Source organism: Olea europaea, unplaced genomic scaffold (assembly GCF_002742605.1).
Source record: "Olea europaea var. sylvestris unplaced genomic scaffold, O_europaea_v1 scaffold1185, whole genome shotgun sequence".
Classification (NCBI taxonomy): Eukaryota; Viridiplantae; Streptophyta; class Magnoliopsida; order Lamiales; family Oleaceae; genus Olea; species Olea europaea.
The window spans coordinates 355,312-381,416 of NW_019229260.1; the positions used below are offsets into that span (position 1 = coordinate 355,312).

General features: G+C 33.3%; 3 protein-coding genes and 1 long non-coding RNA gene across 4 annotated transcripts; all 4 read right to left on the minus strand.

The window, feature by feature from the left end:
• Positions 1 to 1,547: 1,547 nt before the first annotated feature.
• On the minus strand, positions 1,548 to 2,052 carry LOC111373942. The gene has a single exon (XM_022996546.1). It carries the CDS (start codon positions 1,921 to 1,923, stop codon positions 1,717 to 1,719), a length of 207 nt encoding a protein of 68 aa, XP_022852314.1. The 5' UTR covers positions 1,924 to 2,052; the 3' UTR covers positions 1,548 to 1,716.
• Positions 2,053 to 6,371: 4,319 nt separating this feature from the next.
• Positions 6,372 to 8,851, minus strand: LOC111373960. The gene is made up of 2 exons (XR_002699045.1): positions 8,684 to 8,851; positions 6,372 to 7,937 (listed from the first exon to the last, which is right to left on the minus strand). It is a non-coding gene; the product is annotated as an uncharacterized LOC111373960 (long non-coding RNA).
• Positions 8,852 to 19,509: 10,658 nt separating this feature from the next.
• Positions 19,510 to 20,064, minus strand: LOC111373948. The gene has a single exon (XM_022996551.1). The coding sequence runs from the start codon at positions 20,062 to 20,064 to the stop codon at positions 19,510 to 19,512; it is 555 nt and encodes a 184-aa protein (XP_022852319.1).
• Positions 20,065 to 24,415: 4,351 nt separating this feature from the next.
• LOC111373943 lies at positions 24,416 to 25,050 on the minus strand. Its single transcript, XM_022996547.1, has one exon. The coding sequence runs from the start codon at positions 24,717 to 24,719 to the stop codon at positions 24,507 to 24,509; it is 213 nt and encodes a 70-aa protein (XP_022852315.1). The 5' UTR covers positions 24,720 to 25,050; the 3' UTR covers positions 24,416 to 24,506.
• Positions 25,051 to 26,105: the final 1,055 nt, after the last annotated feature.

Below are 26,105 nucleotides of genomic sequence, written 5' to 3' on the forward strand. Positions count from 1 at the left end.
GAATCAATATTGGTTCATTGCCAACACCGCGTGTGAAATTCTTTGACTAAAATCATTGCTTCATGAACTCGACATTCAAACTACTTACCACTCTATTTATTTAGTGTAACAATGTTGTGACCGTTTATGTGTGTGCCAATTCCATATTCTACTCTAAAGCGAAGCACATAAATTGACATACAATTTTTTTTGTGTTTACGTTCAAATGATGCACTCACAAAACCATTTTCTTGAGCTCGCTTTCATTATCTTCATTCCAAGATTGGAGTCTCTGATGGGTCCAATCCATCATCTTGTACGAACATACTAGAGATAATATCTACGATAAATATTCCATGAAAATATTTATCTTTATTTTGTACACAGATATCTGTGGACCATTTTTTACCCCTTAATGGAGACTTTATATTATTTATTGATTACCACTCAAGATAGATGTATCTCTATCTTTTGTTCGATAACAAAGAAGCGTTTGATGCTTGTAAGGTTTTCAAAAAGAGAGAGAGAGAGAGAGAGAGAGGGAAAAATGGTAACATCAAATATGGGTGGATAATCTTATGGGAAGTACATAGGAGTGATAAGTGATAGGAACATATTCATTCTTTTGCCCATTCGTAGTAAATGTTACTCTAGTCATTGACCATAGTAGTTAGCCAATACTCTAGTTATCCTTATACACAATTGTAGTTCCCCTTAATTTTAGTTCACTTTGTATAGAATATAGATAGAACAAATGATCAATAGAAGAGTGGCTAATTCTCTTCTAAATATTGTCTTTATTTTATATTCTACATTTGTTGCATTCCATTCATTTGAAGCTAAAATCACTCAGAAACATATAATTGCAAGGAAAGTTTTTTCTGCAAGAGTCTTCGGTGGTTTCTACTTTCTTCCGCATACTAGAATTCACCATCTTAACAAAATTTGAAAATGTAAAATCTAATGTTTAAGAATATCCACTAATTTTCTAAGTCATTCGAAATTTATCTTTCGAAACTAAATAAAAAGAAAGGTTAAAAGAATGAAAAAACAAGGTATGAATTAGTAGGAAAAACGTTTTTATAAGCTTATAAAACAGTCCTAAAAACAAGCAGAATGATGACTATTGAAACTAAGCTCCTGTTTGATTGCAAAGGTGGAAAAAGGGCAAACTAATTCTATATAAGTTGGAAAAGAAAAAACTCACCAAAACCATATGAATGTATTTTCCACTCAAGTGGCCAAAAACATGCTTTAAGTGTTTATACCTTGAAATTCGAACTTCATTTTCACTTTCATATCAAACAACCAAAGTAGAAAACGAATTTTTTGGATGTGACATGTTCGATGGAATTGAAGCCAATCAAACGGACCCTAAAATGAATAGAAAGGTCAAAAAGAAGTAAAATAAAAGGGTTGAATTAGTAGATTTTTCATTATTTTATTTTATTATTATTATTTTTTCAGTAAACTTAAAACAGTCCTAAAAGCAAGTAGGATGATTGATATTGGATTTTAAAGTTTAAAGTATTATAATACAGAATCAAAAGACTACTATTGTATTATAACAGATGTAAAAGATAAAGATTAAATGTTAAGACGGCTTGTTTCGAGATCCATAGTTTCAAGTTTATAAAAATATCACTTACACATCTTACAAAACAAAACTTAAATTACTACTATCTCATTCTACTTTCCAAGATTGTACCATCTAATCCATTTTACTAGAAATGACATCTAGGCATAGAGATGTACATCAAGAATCACGAAGAACAGAATAAGAAGCAAACCATAGATGACAGTGTGCAGCAACATGGAGGGTATGCTAGTCTTCATATTCAAAAAATCGACCGGCCTATGCTTCCCAGGAAGCTGGAAGATCAATCCGGGTGAGAGAAATGCAAAAAGTGCTGCTCCAATGAGCGGGGCTGCCCAATCCTTCATTCTACTAAGCCTTGTCTTAAGCTTCTTCTTGACCTTCTTCTAACAAGAGAATGAAAAATAAAAGAGTAGAGGGCAAAGCTTATGAAAAAGGGCTTTGGAATTTGGATGCTAAATAGTTTTATAACATCAAATTGCTCTAGAGGGAGATTGAGAATCCCATAAAGTAAGAAGATGATAAATTATTATAGTCCTAACTTTAAGCTTTTTCCTGTTTATCATTTGCTTTATGTTGGAAAGGCAGGATATGTGGTATTGTGGTTGAATTATAAAATATTCAATAAATTTCGGTAGATATTACGAAGATATTGAGTTTCGCATGCGGAACAGTTTTGAGTAAGAACACAAACGTCGACAAGTGCTAATTGTATTCTACAGTTATTACTAGATGGGTGCGTTTGCGAGTTTCTAATTCTTATTATTTAAAAGAAAAAAAGAAAAAAGGTTAAGCCTCCATCTTGAGGGCCCTTACCGCCCCACCCCTAGAGCTTTATGAGGAGGTAAATCGCATGATGTGTTCCAGCAGGTCAGGGAACATGAGCTGCCTGTATACTGCGCCTACAAGGAGTCCAATTCTATGTTTCAGGAATCGAACCCCAATACTGCGATTGCCAGCAAGGCGTGAGATAAACTCACTTCTGTCCTTTGCACCATTGAGTTTTGCTCCGGGAGCTTCTAATTCTTATTATTTGATTCTATTTGAAATTGTGCACTTGAAATATCGAGCTTGACAGCAATGGACTATATGGAGAATTGAGAAAGAAATATATTAAGCTCATGTTTGATTTAGATATAAAATTCAGATTTTTAGTAAATTTTAATAAAAATTGATAAATATGTGATTGAAAAATTGAGAAAAATTATGGTTATCATGAAATGTGTAATAGAAAATGAGTTCTAACTTCTAATGATTGGGGGCCAAGGGATAACTGATTTTTAATTATCAATTATAAAATTTTAATTAAATTATTATTAATTATCTACGTTACTTGTTATAACAGGGAAACGTTTAGCTAGGGTACCGAACTTTTGTACCTTGTGACCATTAATAACCTTTCAAAACCATATGAATGTGGTCGTCATTTAACAAATCAATTAATTTGAGAGTTAAAACATTTTAAGTACTAGAGATCCCTTATTTTAATTAAAAAAAATAACAAATCAGAAAAAATGAAAAATAGAAAATACGAAGGAAAAATAGAAAATCGAAATCTGAAAAAATAAGGGTGCGTTTGGTTTGAGTTTCTGTTTTCTATTTTGAGGGGCTATTTTCGAATTACAGAAAATTATAAAATGCGTTTAGTTTAAAATTTTTAGAAATTATTTTATGACATTTATTCAATTAATTTGATTATTTAGTAAAACATAACAATTTTATGTTAATATATTATCATATAATATATATTTTAAACTTGGTGAATTTACTATTTTTCTTGCTACAAAAATAAAATAATAAATAATAAATATTTAAAAATTATTTTATGACACTTATTCAATTAATTTGATTATTTAGTAAAATATAATAATTTTATACTAATATATTACTAGTTAATATATATTTTAGATTTTGTAAATTTACTATTTTAAAAGTATTGCTGAGCATCCATATAAAAATAAAAAACATAAAAACCTGAAAGCGGCGTGTTTTGAGCGTTTTTCATGTTTTGAGTTTTTTGAACTGAAACCACTCCAAACGAAAAAAATCGTTTTGAGTTTTCAGTTATAAATTTTTCCTTATTTTCGAAAATGCATTTTAGGAAACGAGTAACCAAACGTATTTTTGACATTTTCGAAAACTAAAAATAGAAAACGGCTGAAAAACGACAAATTTGAATTTTAAAAATGGTCAGTGCCCATTCTAAACTCTGTAAGTCAAACTCCTTAAACTAATGCTGAGATCTGAGAACTCCAAACCATCAAATTTCTAAGAATACAAGCATTAACCTTCCCTCCCAAACTTTTTTTAGCATTTTGGTTTTTATACTAATGATTTATAGCATCTCCAAGATACTCTAAATATGAGATGCTCTCTATTTTGAAGAATCTATCCTAAAATCATGTTTTAAGAGACTTTTTAAATTTAAATTTTAGTTTAGATAGTGGGTTTGAATTTGGAGAGCCTAATTCACTCTCTATAATTAAATACATTCAAAGTGTTTAATTTTCAATAAAGGAAAATGATAAAATAATCTAGAAAAGGGCTAGTTAAAAAAAGATAGAGAAAAATAATAAATATTTTTTGTGAGTAATAAAATTAAGTTTTAAATATAAAGAACTTGTAGGAGTATTTCAAAATCTTATCTCTCTAAATTTACAGATGCTATCCAAATGATAGAACGTTCTTTAAAAAAAGAGTCTCTTAGAAATGCTCTTAGGAATTCAGTCAAGTATTGGTTAACAACACTAACATTAAATCCACATAATCAAGCCATACCCTAACATAAGTGATAAGTCAATATGGCTATGTACTCAATAATTAAGTTTAACATGGATAAGTACTCAAGAAAATGCACATGTTTTGTTGCTGTCCAGTAATCTAGCTAAAGTCATACTCAATTCAATTAAATATCATCATAGGCGGCAAGTCATTCAACACTAAATTAGACACTATATTTTAATTTTTCAAATTTTTTTCCTTAGTCATTAATAACTGACTCGATCAGTAGTTGAAAAATTAAGTATAATTAACAGTTATCATGATACTTACCCCACCCCTAAACAAAATACTATATTGGCCCCAATATAAAATTAATTAATCATAAATAAATGAATAAGAGATCAGATACTCCTTGGGGTGGATGCGGATGAGTGGAGGAATTAGGTTTGTCCGACTGGCTGGACAAACTAGTAGGTCTGAGAGACTTGACAGTCCTTACTATTTGGCCTTCATTTTTGGTCAATCATCTCCAATTGACTCTCAAAGTGCACTGTCAATTAGGTTGGTCCGACTGGCTGGACAAACTAGTAGGTCTGAAAGACTTAGCAGTAAAAAAAATAACAAATCAGAAAAAATGAAAAATAGAAAATACGAAGGAAAAATAGAAAATCGAAATCTGAAAAAATAAGGGTGCGTTTGGTTTGAGTTTCTGTTTTCTATTTTGAGGGACTATTTTCGAATTACAGAAAATTATAAAATGCGTTTAGTTTAAAATTTTTAGAAATTATTTTATGACATTTATTCAATTAATTTGATTATTTAGTAAAACATAACAATTTTATGTTAATATATTATCATATAATATATATTTTAAACTTGGTGAATTTACTATTTTTCTTGCTACAAAAATAAAATAATAAATAATAAATATTTAAAAATTATTTTATGACACTTATTCAATTAATTTGATTATTTAGTAAAATATAATAATTTTATACTAATATATTACTAGTTAATATATATTTTAGATTTTGTAAATTTACTATTTTAAAAGTATTGCTGAGCATCCATATAAAAATAAAAAACATAAAAACCTGAAAGCGGCGTGTTTTGAGCGTTTTTCACGTTTTGAGTTTTTTGAACTGAAACCACTCCAAACGAAAAAAATCGTTTTGAGTTTTCAGTTATAAATTTTTCCTTATTTTCGAAAATGCATTTTAGGAAACGAGTAACCAAACGTATTTTTGACATTTTCGAAAACTAAAAATAGAAAACGGCTGAAAAACGACAAATTTGAATTTTAAAAATGGTCAGTGCCCATTCTAAACTCTGTAAGTCAAACTCCTTAAACTAATGCTGAGATATGAGAACTCCAAACCATCAAATTTCTAAGAATACAAGCATTAACCTTCCCTCCGAAACTTTTTTTAGCGTTTTGGTTTTTATACTAATGATTTATAGCATCTCCAAGATACTCTAAATATGAGATGCTCTCTATTTTGAAGAATCTATCCTAAAATCATGTTTTAAGAGACTTTTTAAATTTAAATTTTAGTTTAGATAGTGGGTTTGAATTTGGAGAGCCTAATTCACTCTCTATAATTAAATACATTCAAAGTGTTTAATTTTCAATAAAGGAAAATGATAAAATAATCTAGAAAAGGGCTAGTTAAAAAAAGATAGAGAAAAATAATAAATATTTTTTGTGAGTAATAAAATTAAGTTTTAAATATAAAGAACTTGTAGGAGTATTTCAAAATCTTATCTCTCTAAATTTACAGATGCTATCCAAATGATAGAACGTTCTTTAAAAAAAGAGTCTCTTAGAAATGCTCTTAGGAATTCAGTCAAGTATTGGTTAACAACACTAACATTAAATCCACATAATCAAGCCATACCCTAACATAAGTGATAAGTCAATATGGCTATGTACTCAATAATTAAGTTTAACATGGATAAGTACTCAAGAAAATGCACATGTTTTGTTGCTGTCCAGTAATCTAGCTAAAGTCATACTCAATTCAATTAAATATCATCACAGGCGGCAAGTCATTCAACACTAAATTAGACACTATATTTTAATTTTTCAAAATTTTTTCCTTAGTCATTAATAACTGACTCGATCAGTAGTTGAAAAATTAAGTATAATTAACAGTTATCATGATACTTACCCCACCCCTAAACAAAATACTATATTGGCCCCAATATAAAATTAATTAATCATAAATAAATGAATAAGAGATCAGATACTCCTTGGGGTGGATGCGGATGAGTGGAGGAATTAGGTTTGTCCGACTGGCTGGACAAACTAGTAGGTCTGAGAGACTTGACAGTCCTTACTATTTGGCCTTCATTTTTGGTCAATCATCTCCAATTGACTCTCAAAGTGCACTGTCAATTAGGTTGGTCCGACTGGCTGGACAAACTAGTAGGTCTGAAAGACTTAGCAGTCCTTACCATCTGGCCTTCATTTTTGGTCAATCATCTCCAATTGACTCTCAAAGTGCACTGTCTACTCATGCACTTGATTATAAGCGTAAGTGATGGTTCTTTGTTCATAGTACGTCTGATCATCACTTAGTTGGAACCCTCTTATTTGTACACTCACTCTTTGTAACTTCCTCAACATGTCTAGCTGCGTCCGCTGCATCACCTCTAAAACATTTGTCGTGGTGCTAACATATCTACCAAACTCCACATAGGTTATCTGTATCTGAGATAACTGTCTACTAAGGAAGATTGTGTTAGCATCTAGAGCTTGCTGTTGTGGTGGAGGTGCCTGCTCGGTATTATGTGCTCTTTTTGCTCTCGCCACTATGGCTTCTGAATTGTCAATTGTTCTTTTGCTGATTAGGGCATCTAGAGCAGCACTATCCTATCTTGACAGCAGTGGTATCTCGACTATCAAACAAATTCCATGATCAAGCATGGGAATATAATGCCTCGCTAAGGATCGATAGATGAGGCCAACTCCCGTATAAACGTATGTATACGGGCTCCCAAGTAATTTCCGCAATCTTGCCTTGTGATAAAGTAGCCTAGCCCTTTCTTCATTGAATTTTTTTCCTTTAGGACGTAGGGTAAATATTGGTATAGAAGATGATATGCAAGAGTCTGAGCTCTGAAGTCAATTATTATGTAGAAAACGAGATGAAATTAAGTGGCCGTTCAACCTCACTAAAACAAGCTACCGGTGCCATGTCTTGTGAGTATGGTTCAACCCATAATATCTGTCAATTATCGTTGGGCTGAACCGGATCCATTTTCCTCTAACCCATGTTTGATTTCTGTGGGAAGATTATGGGTTATCAATGTTAGCATTGTATTTGGTGAAAAAATCCTTTACCAATGTACAATATGTCGCGTGAGATATACCAATAACCTTTTCCCAACTGAAGTGGTGTATAATTCTCTCGAGTAGCGTTCTTCAAAATCACCAGTTATGACCCTCCTCTCTTGGTAAAATTTCTTATCTTTCCACTTTATCTCCAAATTTTCGTAATTTTCAACATTCAAAAATCGTGCTATATCCCCATCATCTAGATTTTCATTTGCCTTTTTGCGACTGGTAGATGTCTCACCAACCTTCAAACTTCATTTCTCTTGAGTTGTGTCCTTTCTTTTTGGTGGCATTTTGTACCTACATATGAAAATAGAAAACATGAGAATAAAAGTATAATAAAGTGGGAAACACCCCAAAGTACCGAACTATATGTCAATAATCATGCACTAAAGTGTAAAACTCATGCCATGCTTGAGAAAATTTTAGATATAGGGTGTGTAATCAATGAATGGAGAAAAAAATATGTTACATTCCCTAAACAAACAAGAAAGATGTGTTTTTGTGTTTTAAAGCAAGGCCAACCAAAGACTTTCACCATCGAAAAATGTGGAAAAAAAATTTGAACTATTCCTAAGCGATCTCCTAGCATATAAAAGATCCTAGGGTAGTCTTACTCATGTTCAAAGTTGTGGTCAAATGGAGGTTGTTTGGATACGAAGTTGGTGACGTAAGGTGGTTAGCGCTTAGGCAATGTCAAGCTATGGTGATGCTAAGTATGTTTTGATGTTTTCTAATACAATGCCAATGATTTTCAACACCAAAAATGATCACACATGTATTGCAATCATGCCAAATGCTAGAATAGTCCTAATTAGACAAAAATTTCTACTCAGGCATTTGATCAAACACCTAGGATGCAATCTATGTTTCCATAAAATTTGAAGAAATCGAGGTTCCAATCAAGTCACAAATTTCACCCCATAAGCAACAATTCAATACACCTCAATCTTTCTGAGCCCATACTCATCAATTATACAGTGTTGTCCAATAAAAACAAGGCAGTCACATATATGGAGAGAAAGTAAAGAGAAGTTAAAGAGTACCTTGAATTCCTTAGCTTAAATGATGTGTCGAAAATGAAATTGATAGGTGAAACAATGCAATTCAATAATGACCTATTGTTTGGTTAATGGTTCTTGGAAGAGGAATTGAAGAGAAATGACTACCGTAAAGAAAGTGTCATGGGTTTCGTGTGTACGAGTTTTATTTGTGCTGGGAATGAGGTGTGTGCGCATAATGTTAAAACTGGTTTCAATTTTTTTAAATGGGTAATTAGCACAAAACGTCCATACCTTTTAAGTTTATTGTCAATAACATCTCTACCTTTCATTTTTTGACATTTTTGCTCCTACCTTCCACATTTCTTTGCGCAGAAGGTCATTTTGACGATTTTACCCTCCATTGAAATGAAAAAAAAAAAAAAAAAAGAATAAAGAATTAATTGCAATCATAGTCCCAAATTTTTTTATAAATTATAAATAAGTCATGAGGAAACTTGAATGTTCAGGGAAATAATCAAGAAATGGAGAAATTTTTTAATCATAACCAATGGAAATGAAAAAGTTTGAAGATTACGTGATTTTTGCGTCAAGCATTCCATCTACTATTCACAAAATAAAAATTGAGATTTATACTTATCCATTTTTGAAAATTTTCAGTTTCATTGGCTATGGTTCAAAAATTTCTCGATTTATTGATTATTTCTCTGTACATTCAAGTTTCCTTTTTTTTTTTTGGGTAATTTTAAAATTTTTCAATTCACAATAAATTGTGACCGATTTGTAATTTTTTTGAAAATTTGGGACTATTATTGCAATTAGTTCTTTATTTTTTTAATTTTCTTTTCCTTTTGTTTTATTTAAATGGAGGGTAAAATTGTCAAAAACAAATGAAAAGGGCCTTTTCCGTAGAGAAATGTAAAAGGAAGGGACAAAAATGCCAAAAAATGAAAGGTTGTGACGTTTTCTACAATAAACTTGAAAGGTAGGGACGTTTTGTGCCAGTTACCCTTTTTAAAACTATATGTTGTGTGTTCGTGTTTAAGTATTTTTATTATTAAAATTGTGTGTTTAAGCCTAAATTAGTGCTTGTGTGCATACGATGTATTTGAAACCGCCTAAAAAAAAGTAAAATTCATGTGAATGTTTAAATCTCTAAATAGGATCCAAAAATTATAATGCAATTCCTAAAGCTATATGTAATGCAACGAGCAATAAGAATAGAAGTTAGGGATGAGAAAATGGGTTGCCTCTCATCAAGCACTCGACTTACAGTCTAGAGCTCAACTTGTGATTGATTTGCTCCAGTGTTGCAAGATGAACGGTAGACTATTATTTCGAGAATCCATTGCTTCAATATGGCTTTAATCACTGTCCATTATCTTTAAATGTTCAGTTGCTTTCATGAGTGATCTTAAGAGCCAACATATGGATAAATGAGTAATTGTCTATGGCACCGACCACCATGATCTCAACTTGCCTGGAAAGGGCTTGAGTTGTGAATTGTATAACAAGACCTGTTGTCCAACTTCAAACTTTCTTCGTTGAATATGAATATCATGCCTATTTTTTGTACATTCCTTATACAATTTTACCTTCTCATAGGCTTCTAACCGAAACTTATCCATCTCATTTAGTTGAAGTACCCTCTTCTTGCCAGCTACTTTCAAATCAAAATTTAAAGTTTTAACTGCCCCATAAGCTTGACATTCCAACTCTACTAGCAGATGAAACACTTTTCTAAAACCAAATGATAAAGATATATGTCTATAGGGGTCTTGAAAGATGTTCTATAGCCCACACGGCACCATAAAGTTTTTTAGACAAATCTTTTCTTGACGAACTCACCGTCACATTAAGTATCCACTTTAACTCTCCGTTGGAAATTTTGTCTAGTCCACTGGTCTGAGAACGATAGGGGTAGCTATATGATATCAAACGCTATATTTTGCCAACAAGGACTCAAATTAACGATTACAAAAGTGTTTACCCCATCACTATTGATTACACGATGAGTACCACAATAAGTGAAATGCACTTCTTCAAGAAATTTATCACTACCCAAGCATAATTTGTTGACAATGCAACTACTTCCACCCATTTAGAGACATAGTCAATTGTAACAAGGATATATTGATCTGAGAACGAATGAGGAAATAGTCCAATGAAGTCAATTATCCACACATCAAATGGTTGCACTTTAAGAATATTATTTAAAGGCATCTAATTCTTTCTAGAGATATTTTCTGTGCTTTAACATATATCACACCTCTTCACAAAAATATAAGTATCTCTAAATATTGAAGACCAATAAACCAAGACTGGAGGATTTTTGCAACTATCTTTGAAGCACTAAAGTGTTCATCATAGGTGGACGAATGTCTAAGGGCTCTCCTATTTTGGGACACATCGTCGAATAATCTGATCTGAAGGATCAATAGTTCACAACAACGAGAATAAAAGTAAATTCACAAATAAAGATTTAATTATTTTATCCTATCGAAGACATAAGTGGGGTGGGAACTCAAAGGATGGATCGAGTGGACCGTCATCTAATTCTTCAGGTGTAGTTTTTAATGACGAGGATTTACATGTTGAGTAACTATTTCAAACAAAGAAAGATTTGCATGAAACTGTGCACTAGATGTCATTAAAATGCAACTTTAAGTTCAAGGTAAAGCAATCAAAAAAGTCAATATAGATGATTGTTTGCATCGACGATAGTTGCAATTGACGCTTTTGAGTGACTAAGATGGTCATGAATGTGTTATTTGTAATTCGCAAGTATACACAAGAATATACTTACAAAGTGGAAATTCATTGATACGATCATAGGAAAGTTTGAGTATGATTTATTGGTCGACAAATAATGTATAAGTATTAAGACCCATAGATGATTTACAGACCTTCGGACATCATTGACAACGTCTGTTGAGAGTACAGAGTAGTCATGAGCTACCAGAAGGCATGGAAGGCAAAAGAATATGCCTTGAAGGATTTAATGGGCTCAATCGAGAAGTAGTACGCTAAATTGACCAAGTATTGTCATAATTGGGGCAACTAATCTTGTCTCGACATTTTTTATTGAGACAGAGGGAAATAATTGATTTAAGTTTTTTTCCATGGCTCTTAGACCATGTATTCAAAGATTTTGAAATGCTATTGAACCCATAATTCTAGTCGATGGTATAACTCTAAAGCTATATATAAAAGCAAGTTGATTATAGCTAAATGTCAAGATGCCAACATCAAAATTTACCCTCTTGCATTCGACATAGTCGAGAGCCAAAATGATCTGTTGATACGTTGGTTCTTTACAAATTTGAGGAAAGTGGTCGAGAACCTTGCCTTTGTAATTGATACAGGACCATCTATAATAATTGATATTGGTGAAGTTTCCGCTGAAGTACATCATGGGTATTTTATGTATCATATATAAGGCAACTTGATGATAGGTATCACGGCAAAGTTATCATTTCATTGTTCAAGAGAGCGGCCAAAGCTTATGGTATCGAGGAGTTAATACCAGCTTGGAATTGTTTAACAAAAATGGGGATTCAATATTGGGCATGATCACATCTTCTAGGACGTCGATACAATATGATGACATTGATCAATGTGGAATCTCTCAATGCATTGTTCAAGAAGAATTGAGAGTAACCAATTCTTGCAATGTTTGAGAAGATTTGTGACAAGATGCAGCAGTGGTTTTACGATCAACGTACGGAATCATAAAGTTGTACGAGTGCATTAGTCCCGGTATAAGAGGATAAACTCTTCATATATATAGAGGTTGCGAGAAAGTTGAATGTGGAACCACTAGATGAGTGTATGGTTCTCCATGAAATGTTCATGTAATATCGATGCATGGTGGACTTGACTAATCACCATGCACATGCAATTGACTTTAGTTGGAGAGTTTTTCACATAAACATGCAGTCGCAGTGGCTATGTATCGAGAATTTACAGCAAGAATATTATGCTTTCCTTGTTACTCGACTTATTCTTGGAGAACAGTGTATGCTGAGACTATATTTCCTCTGCTGAATGAAGCTAAGTGGAAAGTTTTCGACTATATTCTTCTACTTAATACATTGTTGCCATCAGAAATTGAACTGTGTGATCCTAGACATCCACATGCGTCAAGAATACCATCTACTTGAGAGTTTTCTTGATTGCGTAGGTACGATAAGTATACAGCAAGTATACAACAATAGGCATACTTACCAATTTTGTACAAGTCAGATTCTTCTAAATGACAATTAGACCAAGATGTAATGATGTCATTGTTAAATGAACAATATTTACAATTCTTTTATAATATTTAAAATTAGTTCGTAATTAAATAAACAATTAAATATACAATGTTTACATAAATTTTGCAATATGTACAATTATTTCATAATCACAAAAAAATGCAATATACAATGTTTACATAAATTTTACAATATTTACAATTATTGCATAATTAAAAAAAATTCAATATACAATATTTATAGATCAAAATTAAATTAATATAAATCACATGCTAACTTATTTCTCGAAATTTGTGCTATATTAATAAGCAAAAAAATCATGTATGCATAAAAATAAACAAAAATGTATTTCAAAACTTATGTAAACACATATTGTATATTGAAATAATCAATATAATTTTTGGTTGATTTTATTAACATTATGTGCTATATTTAAAAATTCAATATACTTTATGGCGAAAATGCTGCAATCGCCTCTACAATTGAATAATAATGTGTTAATTCAGTGCCATGTGGCTAAAAACATAAAAATTTCAAACATTTTCGATATGGATTGTCTCGCTGTCATCGTGTTTCGCACAATGGTTAGTTTGTCCTGCAAAGTCACCCCTACTCGTTTGGCCATCAGAGGAATGGTCACAACCACCTGTTCCAGGTTTTACTCAAGCTGATCCTATGTCAAATATAAATGATCAGGATCGTTCACCTATATAGTCGAGTCAGAGAAGACGATCTCCATGGTAATGCATTAATGATTTGCAATAACTGAAATGTACATATGCATACACCTTTCCATGACTTTCTTCGGACACTGGTGACATCTCTATGACCAACTCGAGCATATATTCAGGTACCGTATACTCATTACCTATAAGTTGGAATGGCTAGTACTCAATGACAATGACACATACGAACTCGGTATTCAATATGACTTGGCCAGGAATGTCAAATGGTTTTAGATATCTTTGAGCTCGATCGCGCAACAAGTCCATGGCCAGGTTGATGTACTATATCAGGAAACATGAACAAAAAAAGAGTGAGTTATTTCATCGTATAGACAAAAAAATTATGTATACATAAAAAATAATAATATGACTACTTCACTTACATTCTAGGCAAGCCAAGTTTTCGAAGTGACGATGTTATGGAACCATTTGTAAGCATTCAAACTCGTCCTTTGAGCTATTGTGCAGCTAGCTCTAAAAATGAAATAGAGAAAATGTTAAAAGAAGTATAATAAGTTAGCGTAGCGTACTTTACTAAAATCATACAATACTTATCTGGGCATACATATCATAAAAATAATGACCCTGACTGTGTACAAGGAATCCACAGAGGACATGTTTGGACGATGAAGAAGGAGATCTCCTCGACGGAGGTGATGCTCTCATTGGAGGTGATGCTTTCGATAGAGATGATCATTGAGCAACTGGGCTGTGCTCCTGCACAACTAAAAACATTAAAAATTATTAAATTAATTAATAATTGCTAATTCATACCAAATGGTAATCAATAAATTATATTCAAATCGATGTTCTCACATGGAAATGCTGATTTCTTGCAATTTTTGATGCGTAAAACATAATTTTTTGCCCTAAATTCATCTAAACCAATAATATACCTGATTAACGAAAAATAAACATTATAAATAACTATTTAAATCACAAATTCACAAGTTTTGCAAAATGAAAAATTATTCAATTAATCCCACAAAAAACTAACATTGTTGAAGATAATAATTGAGTTTTGTGGTTGTCGACGTTGGGTACACTGTAGGGATGGCAGCTCTCGATTGAATCCGATTGTGTGAAATTTTGTTTTTTCCCCATTTTTTCTCTTCTCTCTTTCTTTGGTTGAAGATGAGGGTGAAGTTGACAACTTGTAATTTATATATTTGTTTTGATTTTTAACTTTTTTTAAATGGTCAAAGGCCATTTGAAAATATGGCCGGCTCAATCGGCCATTTCCATGTATTTCCTCCCGCAACCCCACGCCACCATTTCCACCCCCAATATCGTGAAAATAGAAAGGTAAGTGATCCTTCTTCCCCACTGCCGCCACCCACTGAGCCACATATCGTCAACACCACCGACCAAAAATAACTGCTACTACCCAAATTAAAAATAAAATAAACCAAACCAACCCTCTGATCCCACCACAGCAAACATCGACAAGCGTCAGTTGAAGCAATTAAATGGTTGCCCATGGTTGTACTGTAGGAAATCGAAACGAACCAGATACTTGATCTCCATGTTGAAATCAATGAGAAAACAAAATAAATGCAGAAGCGTACCTTGATCCATAGATTTGGGTTTTCTGAAATCGATTATGATCTTCCAACTGCTACGTGATTTCTTAGATTCGTTCTCTGTTGATGGGGATGCAGAGAATTCTGAAAGTCACGTGCAATTGGGAACCATGACCCATATTAAATAATTAATTATTATCTTTCAATTATTTCAAATTGGCCCCTCAACAATTTAAAATAATTATTCTGGTCTCCCCACTTTGATTCCATGAAAATTAATACCCATTAGTCCAAAATTAAGCTAAATGGATCAACTTATTGACTAAACCTTAAAGATAGCATCTCACATTTTAATATATACACGTGTAGCCCCATATGACGAAATTTCTCCAACAATCTCCCATTGGGCCACACATGTAATATTACAAATGTGAGCAGCTTTATGAGCTCAAGCTTTTGCTATCATTGTTAAGGGTATTTCCAAACAATCTCGTCCATCAATCAAGTTGATGTAGGATCAAAGCGATTTTTGTCACATTTAGCGTGACTAAATCCATCAATGGTCACGTACACCCATACAACCAAATGATATAGATCAATGATGGGAGTGTAGCATGGAAATTACATGTTATGTGATCCAAACATGTCTATTTCCAATTGGTTCAACCTTATTTCTTAAGTGAGATCAATACTGAACATAATAACAGAGTGGAATGAACTGAATACTTTATTTCTGTATAGAAAAATATCTACCCAAATATGTCCAAAATAAACATAAAGTAATGAGAATACAAACTCCACTAAAACATGATATCCTTAAGAAATACAACACCCATGCCAGCAGTGTGCTCATAAAAGACCTTGGGTGGTAATCCTTTAGTGAGCGGATCCACAATCATAAAGTTTGTTCCAATGTGCTCTATAGAAATCTATCCACTCTGTACTCTTTCCTTCACAACCAGGAACTTAATGTCAATATATTTTGACTTAGATGAGCTCCTGTTGTTGTTAGAATATAGAACTGTCGAGTTATTGTCACAATATAACTTTAGTGGTCTTTCTATTCCATTCAGAATGTGTAGCCCAGTGATAAAATTTTGTAGCCATATTCAATGGTTAGATGCCTCATAGCATACTACAAACTCTGCTGTTATGGTAGAAGAGGTTATGAGTGTTTGCTTGACAATCTTCCAAGAAATAGCTCCACCAGCCTGCAGATAGATATAGCCTGATGTGGATCTTCTACTGTCTTGGCACCCAACAAAATCAGAATCGAAGTACCCTATGATCTCTAACTGGTCTGATCTGTTATATGTGAGCATATAATCATTTGTTCTCTTTAAATACCTTATAACCCTTTTGGCTGCTTTCCAATGATCTATCCCAGGGTTGCTTAAATATCTGCCTAGCACTCCAACAATGAATACTATGTCCGGACGTGTACAAACTTGAGCATACATCAGACTCCCAATAGCTGATGCATAGGGAATTTTTTGCATTTCCTTAGCTTCAAGGTTATTTTGTTGGCATTGTTTGAGACTAAATTTGTCTCCCTTAGCAACAGAGGTGTCACCTGGTTTATAGTCTTGCACGCTAAACCTCTTAGGTATTTTATCGATATAGCACTTTTGTGATAGTCCAAGAATACCTCGGGAGCGATCCTGATATATCTGGATCCCTAATACAAAAGAAACGTCACCAAGATCTTTCATCTTAAAATTTCTTGATAAAAATCTCTTGGTTTCGTGCAACATGCCTATATCGTTGGTGGCAAGCAGTATGTCATCAACATACAAAACCAGAAAAATATGCTTACTCCTACTGAACTTGTCATACACACAATCATAAACGACATTCATTTCAAAACCAAATGAGATAATGACTTGATAAAATTTGTGGTACCATTGACGGGAAGCTTGCTTGAGCCCATAGATAGATTTTTTTTAATTTGCGAACCATATTCTTCGGGTATCCTGACACGAAGTTTTCTGGTTGCACCATATAGATCGTCTTATCAATGTCACCATTGAGAAACACCATCTTAACATCCATCTGATGTAACTCAAGATCAAAGTGCGCAACAAGTGCCATATTTGTCCTGAAAGAGTCTTTCGTTGAAATTGGAGAGAAAGTCTCTTTGAAATCGATGTCTTCCTTCTGGGTAAAGCCTTTAGCCACAAGACGAGCCTTATATCTTTCTACATTACCATTTGAATCACTCTTGATTTTAAAAATCCATTTGCAGCCAATGGGCTTCACACCTTCAGGTAACGGGACAAGATCCCAAAATTTATTGTCTTGAATAGACATGTATTCCTCATTCATGGCATCAATCCACTTTTAAGAGTTAGAACATGGCATGGCCTGATGGAAATTGATTGGATCATCTTCCACCGTTCTATTATTTTCTTCATGTTCTTGGAGAAACACAACAAAATCATTTGGAATAGCATTTTTCCTCTCCCTCGTGGATCTCCTTGATAGCATTGGTTCTTGAAGTTTTTGAGTTTGTACTTCTGGAATAATTGCCTCATTTTGGATGGGAGGTTCTTCAACATTGTCTCGTTGAGGTTCTGGATATGCTTCTTTATCAACGACAGGTATAGAAACCTGTTCATTGTAAAAAATAATAGTAGGAATCGAAATTGATCCTTCCTCAACTTCTTCCTCAAAGACAATGTCTCTAACCTTATTTCTCCCTCCAAACTCAACATCCTCAAAATGTTGCGATTCCTATTTCAAAAATTCACTTAAGTGTGGGATCATAAAATTTATAGCCCTTAGATCGCTCAGAGTAACCAATAAAATAACTGCTAACTGTTTTGGAGTCCAATTTCTTTTCATGTGGCCTATAAGGCCTCGTCTCAGTTGGACATCCCCAAATGTGAAAGTGCTTTAGACTAGGTTTTCTGCATATCCAAAGCTTATAAAGTGTTTTAGCAGCAGCCTTAGTTGGTACTCTATTCAGAATATGAGCTGCAGTCTTTAATGCGTCTCCCCAGAGTGATTTTGGTAAGGTTGAATGACTTATCATACTTCTTACCATGTCCTTAAGAGTCTTGTTTCGTCTTTCAGCTACACCATTCATGCTAGGCGATCCTGGCATGGTGTACCGTGAGACGATTCCACACTCTTTAGCTATTTAGCAAATGGTCTTGAACATTGTTCACCTGAACCGTCATATCTGCCATAGTATTCACCACCATGGTCAGACCTAACGCTCTTTATCTTTTTGTTGAGTTGATTCTCAACCTCAGCTTTAAAAGTTTTGAACACGTCCAGTGACTCAGACTTTTCATGGATGAGATATAGGTACCTATAACGTGACTAATCATCTATGAATGATATAAAATATTGTTGACCATTCCAAGAAGCCGTAGGAAAAGGCCCACAAATATCCGTGTATATCAATTCTAAGACGTCTGAAGATTTGGTAGTACCCAATCTCCTTGTTTTGGTCTGTTTTCCCTTGATACAGTCAATACATACATCAAAATCTGTGAAGTCAAGGGAATCCAAACTATCATCTGACAAAAGTCACTCAATTCTAACTTTTGAGATGTGACCTAAGCGCTTGTGCCATAATTTTGCTGAATTTTCTTTATTTAATTTTCGTTTAGTATCTCGTGATTTAACATGCAAGGTTTCATTATATGATGCTATTATATCAAGCAAATATAGGTTATCATATGCACATAATGAACCAATACCAATAATATTGGAATTTAATGAAAGACTAAACCGATTGTTTCCAAATGAACAACAATATCCAAATTTGTCCAACAGAGAAATGAAAATTAAATTCCGTCTAAAAGATGGCACAACAAAAGTGTCTTCCAAATCCAAATAATAACCAGTTTCCAACAATAACCTAAAAGTGCCTACTGCATCAACTTCCACCGATTTGCCATCACCTACATAAATGTATCTTTCACCATCACTTAGTTTTCGGTGGCTTAGACAGCTCTGCATAGAAACACTGATGTAAGTAGTAGCACCAAAATCCATCCACCAAGTGTTTCTAGGTACTGAAGCTAAATTATTCTCAGAACAGACCAAAGTAAGAATTGTACCTTTCTTTGCACGCCATGCGTGATATTTGGCACAGTCCTTCTTCACATGTCCAGCTTTATTACAAAAGAAACAAGTTCCTTTATTTTCCTTTTGTTTCTTTTGTACTGGACCCTTAGGAGCAACTTCATATTTCTTCATCTTTTTCTTGCCCTTATCTTTAGAATGCTTGCCAAGTGAGCAACTTCAGTTCTATATTGCTTCAATCTTTCTTCCTCTTTTACACAATATGAAATGAGCTCATTTAGAGACCATTTCTCCTTTTGGCAGTTATTACTGATCTTAAATTGATTGAACTATGTAGGAAGCGAGATCAATACCAAATACACAAGCAAGTCATCAGACAGCTCAAGCTTTAGCCCTTTAAGTTTTGAAACAATGTGAGACATCTCCATGATGTACTCCCTTATGTTCCCATTGCCTTTTTGCTTCATTGAAATCAATCTTTGCAAAAGCGTGTTTGTTTTAGCCTTATCGTTTTTCGCAAAACGTTTCTCAATTTCAACAAGGAACTCCTTAGCATTAGTTATCTCTTTGGATATGGAACCTCTAAAGGCTTCCGGAATGCCGCGCTTAGTAATCATTAGAATCATGCGATTTGAGCGATCCCTCTTCTCAAAGTTTCTCCTTTCATTAGGAGAACTTTCTTCCGTAAGAGGAGTGGGTTGCTCAATCCGAAGTGTAAGGTCAAGATCCATGTAGCCAAGAACGATCAATACTTTCTCTTTCCAATCCTTGAAGTTTGTCCCATTAAGCATGAGAATGAAATTGATATTAGCAGATATTGTGGTAGCAGATGAATTAGTTGTAAAGAGAACAAAAAATGAACAAATAATCATGCTCATATCCATATTAAATGAACAATAAATTCAAATAATGGTAAGTCCCATCTCAAGATACCTCGTGCAACATTAATACCAAGTCTTTGGACAGTAATATTAATTGCTAGTGGTACTCTCAATACAGTGATTAAATATTGACAATAATTCCTGTCAAATAATGAAACCATCTTTGGATCGATTTATTATTCACATGGAAACCTTATAATTGTCACACATTTACCATCGTAGGTGTGTATGTAATTCAGCCAAGCATTAACCTTCCTTTGGGCCAGTTAATACCCGCATGAAGAAGCACACACATGATAACTAAACATCCCAAACAAATCAATCTACACAAAAGAGGTCACTTTGGTGACATATTGTTTCAATTAGTTTATTCAAAATGTTAGATAACCTTAATTCATTATAAATGATTTACCAAATTATTTGAATTTGATTGTCTCATATGATTAAACCTTAATTATTCCTCTTGAAAGAGCCTTAGTACCTTAATTTGAGAAAGAGAATCATTAATTTTGCATTATTAGATGGCTTTAGAAACTTTAGGGACCTAAGGGTTAATAATTCAAAAATTTAGGGATCAAATTTTAAAAAAATTTAAAATTTTGTGATCAATATTGATTAATTATAAACATTGAGGGCTTTAATTGTAAATTTCAAAACTTTAATAGCCCAAATTAAATAATTTTCAAAATTTTGGGGCTGAATTATTAAACCCGTAACCTTAAAGGTCCAATTTGGATGGATCAGAAACATTAGGGACTGAAATGTAAATTTTTATTTTGAAAAAATAATTAACCATAATTTTAAATTGCAAGCAAGGGCCTGAGAATACCAAAATTGCACCTCATGCCCCCGCCTCCAAAATCCATCCAAACCAGAAATCGGAGGAATGTGTTTTTCTTTTGCTCTATCATTACTGGCGTCGGCGGCCGGCATCCAATGGGATAGTAGCGCCGACCTAGTCTCGCGCCGCTAGCCGGCGCATCAGCTGCAGCAAGCAGCTGGCGAGCACTGCTGCTGTAGAAGCCAGCAGCAGCGTGCGTACTGTTGCACCTTTGCAGCGCCACCGGCAAGAAATAATAATAATAATAATTATTATTATTATTTTATTAAATTTAAAATGCTGGTAACCATAATCTTAAATTTCAAAATCCACAACCCAGTTCTTGCAAAACAACCATGAATTTTCCAAAAAAAAACTTTACCTAGATCTTGAAAAATAATCACAAATAATGTTTCAAATGATTTTCAAATTCAACAAATACATAGCCAAATAGCCAAATATGAAAATCCTTTAAAAATTATTGCAAAATCTTGATAAAAAAAATAAAATTAATCCATAATATAAAACTGTAGTAATATTAAATCTTGCAATTTCTCAAAGAATTCAACAATGGAATGACTTTGATACCACTTGTAGGAAATCGAAATGAACTAGATACTTGAATCTTCATGTTGAAATCAATGAGAAAACAAAATAAATGCGGTAGCGTACCTTGATCCATAGATCTGAGTTTTCTGAAATCGGTTATGATCTTCCAACTGCTACATGATTTCTTGAAATTCATTTTCTGTTGATGAGGATGCAAAGAATTCTGAAAGTCACGTGCAATTGGGAACCACGACCCATATTAAATAATTAATTATTATCTTTCAATTATTTCAAATTGGCCACTCAACAATTTAAAATAATTATTCCAGTCTCCAGTGGCGGATCCAGGATTTTGAGTCAGTACGGGGTGACTGTTAACCGCCGGCCGTCGGTCCAATAAAATATTACGAGCTCGTTTGACGTCTTTTTTTTGTGTGCAAAAAATGCATTTTGAAATAGTGATTTGATGGAAAATATGTGATAAAAAATAAGGATAAATTTTGAATTTGTGTGTAATATTATTTTATTAAAAAATATATGGTTGAAAATAAAAGCGAGAAAAATATAATCTGAAATAAATGAGAATAAAAAAAGACCTAAAATTTAAATATAACAATTATTTTGTTGAAATTAAACATATATAATTTTGTTATAAGAATAGATATACTCATCAAATAACATTGTTGCCAAGTTTTATATAATTCAGAGGAAAAGCACGGCTTCAAATTTTTGTTGTTGCATTAAAACATGCTAAGATCTAAATTATATAAATTTGTTAACACTATTGTCACAATCCATAGAATGGCATGATGGTCAAACCTTTAACCATTCCAACAAGAGCTCCAATTTCGAATCCCCATATCTCCTCATCCCATCAATTTTTGGTAAAAATTATAGAGCTAAAAAAATTGTACAGTAAAAATTGATTTATAGAGGATTCGAACTTGGGACATGCAAGAAGTAAAAACCAATGCTAACCAACTCGGCAAGAAGAAATGTTTAGATAAAAATGTATTATTAGAAATATAACCTAAAATATTTATCTATTATACAAAAAAAAAAATGGCTGTCAGCGGATCCAACACGCGCGGCCACGGGTGCTCGCCAGGTGCTAGATCCGCCAGTGCCGGTCTCCACACTTTGATTCCATGAAAATTAATATTCATTAGTCCAAAATTAAATTAAATGGATCACCTTATTGATTAAACCTTAAAAATAGCATCACACATTTTAATATATACACGAGTGACCCCATATGACGGAATTTCTCCAACACGTACAAGTCTGCTAGAGGTTCGCCTGGTTCCAATTTGATGCAATTACACCACCTGTTGTTGCTATAGTGGCAAATGTGCGAGGCGATTTTTTTTCTCTCTAAAAACCTTCAATATATATGTATATATAATAGGGAAGACGTTGGCATAGTTGTGCTATTTGTACAGACCCATTTGCACATGGTCTGTACAGATGCGCACACATGGGGTGGACCCCACACATGGGGTCCACATGTGGGGTCCACCACATGTGAGAGCCCCTATACAGACCCTGTGCAAAGGGGTCTGTTTTATTCCCATTGGCATAACATTCTGGATTTGGTGTGTTGGTGGAAGCTATTGGTGGGCCACCATCGTTTGGTTTTTCTAGGTTGAAGGTGATGATGGTGGCTATTTCTGGCCGTCTAAAAGACATTTAAAATGTTCTAAATTATTGATTTACAGTCACTTGAGTCGATTGAAAATGAGGTGGGATAGAAAATTATTGAGGAAATGCTTAGGTCGATTTTGGTTCCTTGCATCGTTATTTTTGGGATATCATTGGAGAAGAAGAAAATGGCGTCGAGGTCTCCTGTGAGGCTACACGGTTTTCATTGCGTGGGGTGGGGAAGAAGGTAGGGTAGGTTTATAAATTTATTTTTGTTTTTGGGTTTGTTAATATTAAATGTAAGGAAAATGAAAAGTACAACTTTGCCCTTCTAATTTGGTCAAAATATATCAAATTTCGACTTTTTTGGTCAACTCATGGTAAATATTCCATCCATTTGGACCCAGGTGCATATTTTTGAAAGGTTTGAAATTGTGGTTGATAAAGCCAACGAAAAAGCAAAAGGTTAGGACTGCTTCTGCATTTTTCACTAAAATTTCCTATTAGTGCGAGCATGATACCACAGATACAATTGAGCTTAATGTAGAGCTGGAACGGCACATTACACTTGAATTTGATATTAATTGCAAGAGTAATGCTACTCGTAGTCCCTCATTGTGACAGCCCCCTACATGACATACACATGACAAGTAATTATTTGATGAACGAGTTAATAAAAAACTACTACATTAATGCATTGAATAATCACCAATTATGTGTATGTCATGTAGGGTGATTGTCGCAGTGAGCGACTACGAATAACTTTATTCTAATTGCAAATGTGACTGAGGTATTCTTGAAAAGTTCAAATAAATTAAATATTGTCCTTCAATACTCTCCTTCCATTTTTGTTCCTAACAAAATTGACTGCTTTCTAAGCATCCAAATTCTTTCACTCAAAATCTGATCTTAAGTTTTTCGTAATTATTTATAAATAAACCAAGAGAAGAAAATTACTAACTAAAAATTAATTGACAAAGAAACTTTCGAAGAAAGGAAAACAAAAGAACATTAATTTGAAGTAATTTCTTCTATTCTTGAACACAGAATGAACGAGCCCGGTATGTTGATGATTAATTAACCAGTGGAGTGAAGTCGGGCCTATGGTCTCATAATTATTTTTGCAGACAGACGCAAACGATGACGGATCTTTAGATTTGAGCCCGACATGGTGGAAAATTAGAGGCCGCATCGCCCACCGCATGGCCCATCAAGGGTCGGATTTTCACTTGTCCGACCACCCTACATATTCTGATACCTTGAGTCGGTGTTAATTATTTATTTCATTGCGTTATAATTTGACGCAATCAACTATAAAACATCCATAATCCAAGAGAAGACAAATTTACCAAAGAAAAAAAAAAGTTATTATAAAAGAAGGGAATACAAAGGGAACTTAAATTTGAAGTAATTTCTTGTATCATTGAGCATATAATCAACCAGCATGTATATGCACTCCAACTGCAACAATTAAGATAGTGTAAATAACAAAATACAAGATTGCATGAACCAGAATGGAAATCCCACTTGTATACATGTTGCCAAATTCGATCACCCTTGCCCTCGCCGGCAACTGGAAGAGCAGCCCTGGTGATAGGAGGATGAACAGCACTACCGCCACCACCACTGGTCCCCAGTCAGCACCCATTAGTGTCCGTAGATAGGAACAGATTTGGTAAACGGATACAATATTAGAACAAAATATTATCCTATTTGAAACCAGCAGTTTCCTCTCAATCTCTGTTTCTTTGACTTGTGCTGAATGTTTTCTGGAAAATATGACAGGGTATGTATTGATATGATTTTCTTAGTGAAGAAGGCCTGGAGATGCTAAACTTAACGATACAAAAGAGAAAGTGGGATTAAAAGAAGGGAAAAGCATATTATGGTAGTGGGATTTGCTTTAGAAACAATAACTTTTTTTTGGTTCATAAGCATACAAATAACTGACTAACATTAGGTTCCTTTTTACATTGCTTTAAAAAATTTATTGTGAAGAGTCTGGAAGTTTATTTAAAGGAATTTGGAAAAAGCAAGTGGGTGCATGTGTAAAGTTATAAAAGTTTTTTGAAGCCTTGGAGCAATGAATGCTTCTTGGGGTTAACTTTACTAAGTTGATTCAATGCAGAAGTTGGAGACTAAGAACATTCAAGTAATTGTTTATGTAAATTAAGCTATTACTATGTAGGATTTATTTATCCTCTTGATTTAAATTAAAAGAAACACCTAGAGGTATGACCAGTGAAATAAGAAGAAGAAAAGCTTAGTAAAGAATTATATTCACAAAGGGATATAATTTTGTCCGGTTGAGCCACTTCTCAATAAATTTTTTATTATTTTTTTATCGTCATTAATAAAACGTGTCACCTATTCATTTTAATTTCTTATGATGTTCAAAGAAAGAGAATTGCCTATTGATTTTTTTTTTTTTTTAAACTATTACTGTTATGGACAATATCTTTGAATTTGTTACCTAATTTATGGAAAAAAGGAACTCTATTTTCGAATTTATGTAAACTATAGTGTTCAAATGTCCTCAATGTTTGAACCATGATTTGATTAAGATTTGTTAAGGCTGAATATAATTTTTAATAAATGTACTACATTTTTATTGCTGGAAAATCTTTTCATTATCACATTTATATCTTAAATTCTTTTTATTGATAATCTCAAATTAAGAAAATTTTTGATAGTTTATGTCCAAAGACTTATTTGCATCTTGTCTTTTTAATTAATTAAAAAAATACGAAGTTAGGGCTAAATTTTTTCCTGTAGTTTTGCGGCTTTTTAACAGCATTTTTAGGCAAAAATCCTTATAAATGACAAAATTTACTAATAAATGAAAAATTAAAGATATGAACATGCTGAAAAAAATATAAACGTGACAATGAACAAATGTTAAGAATCTCTAATGGGGTTAAAATATGATATATTTACAAAATGTGGTAGCACCTTATTGTTAATTTAAATATTTCAATTTTTATAATGGGTATGTTCCTCAGTCTAAGACCACTGTCCATTGGTTTGCTAAGCT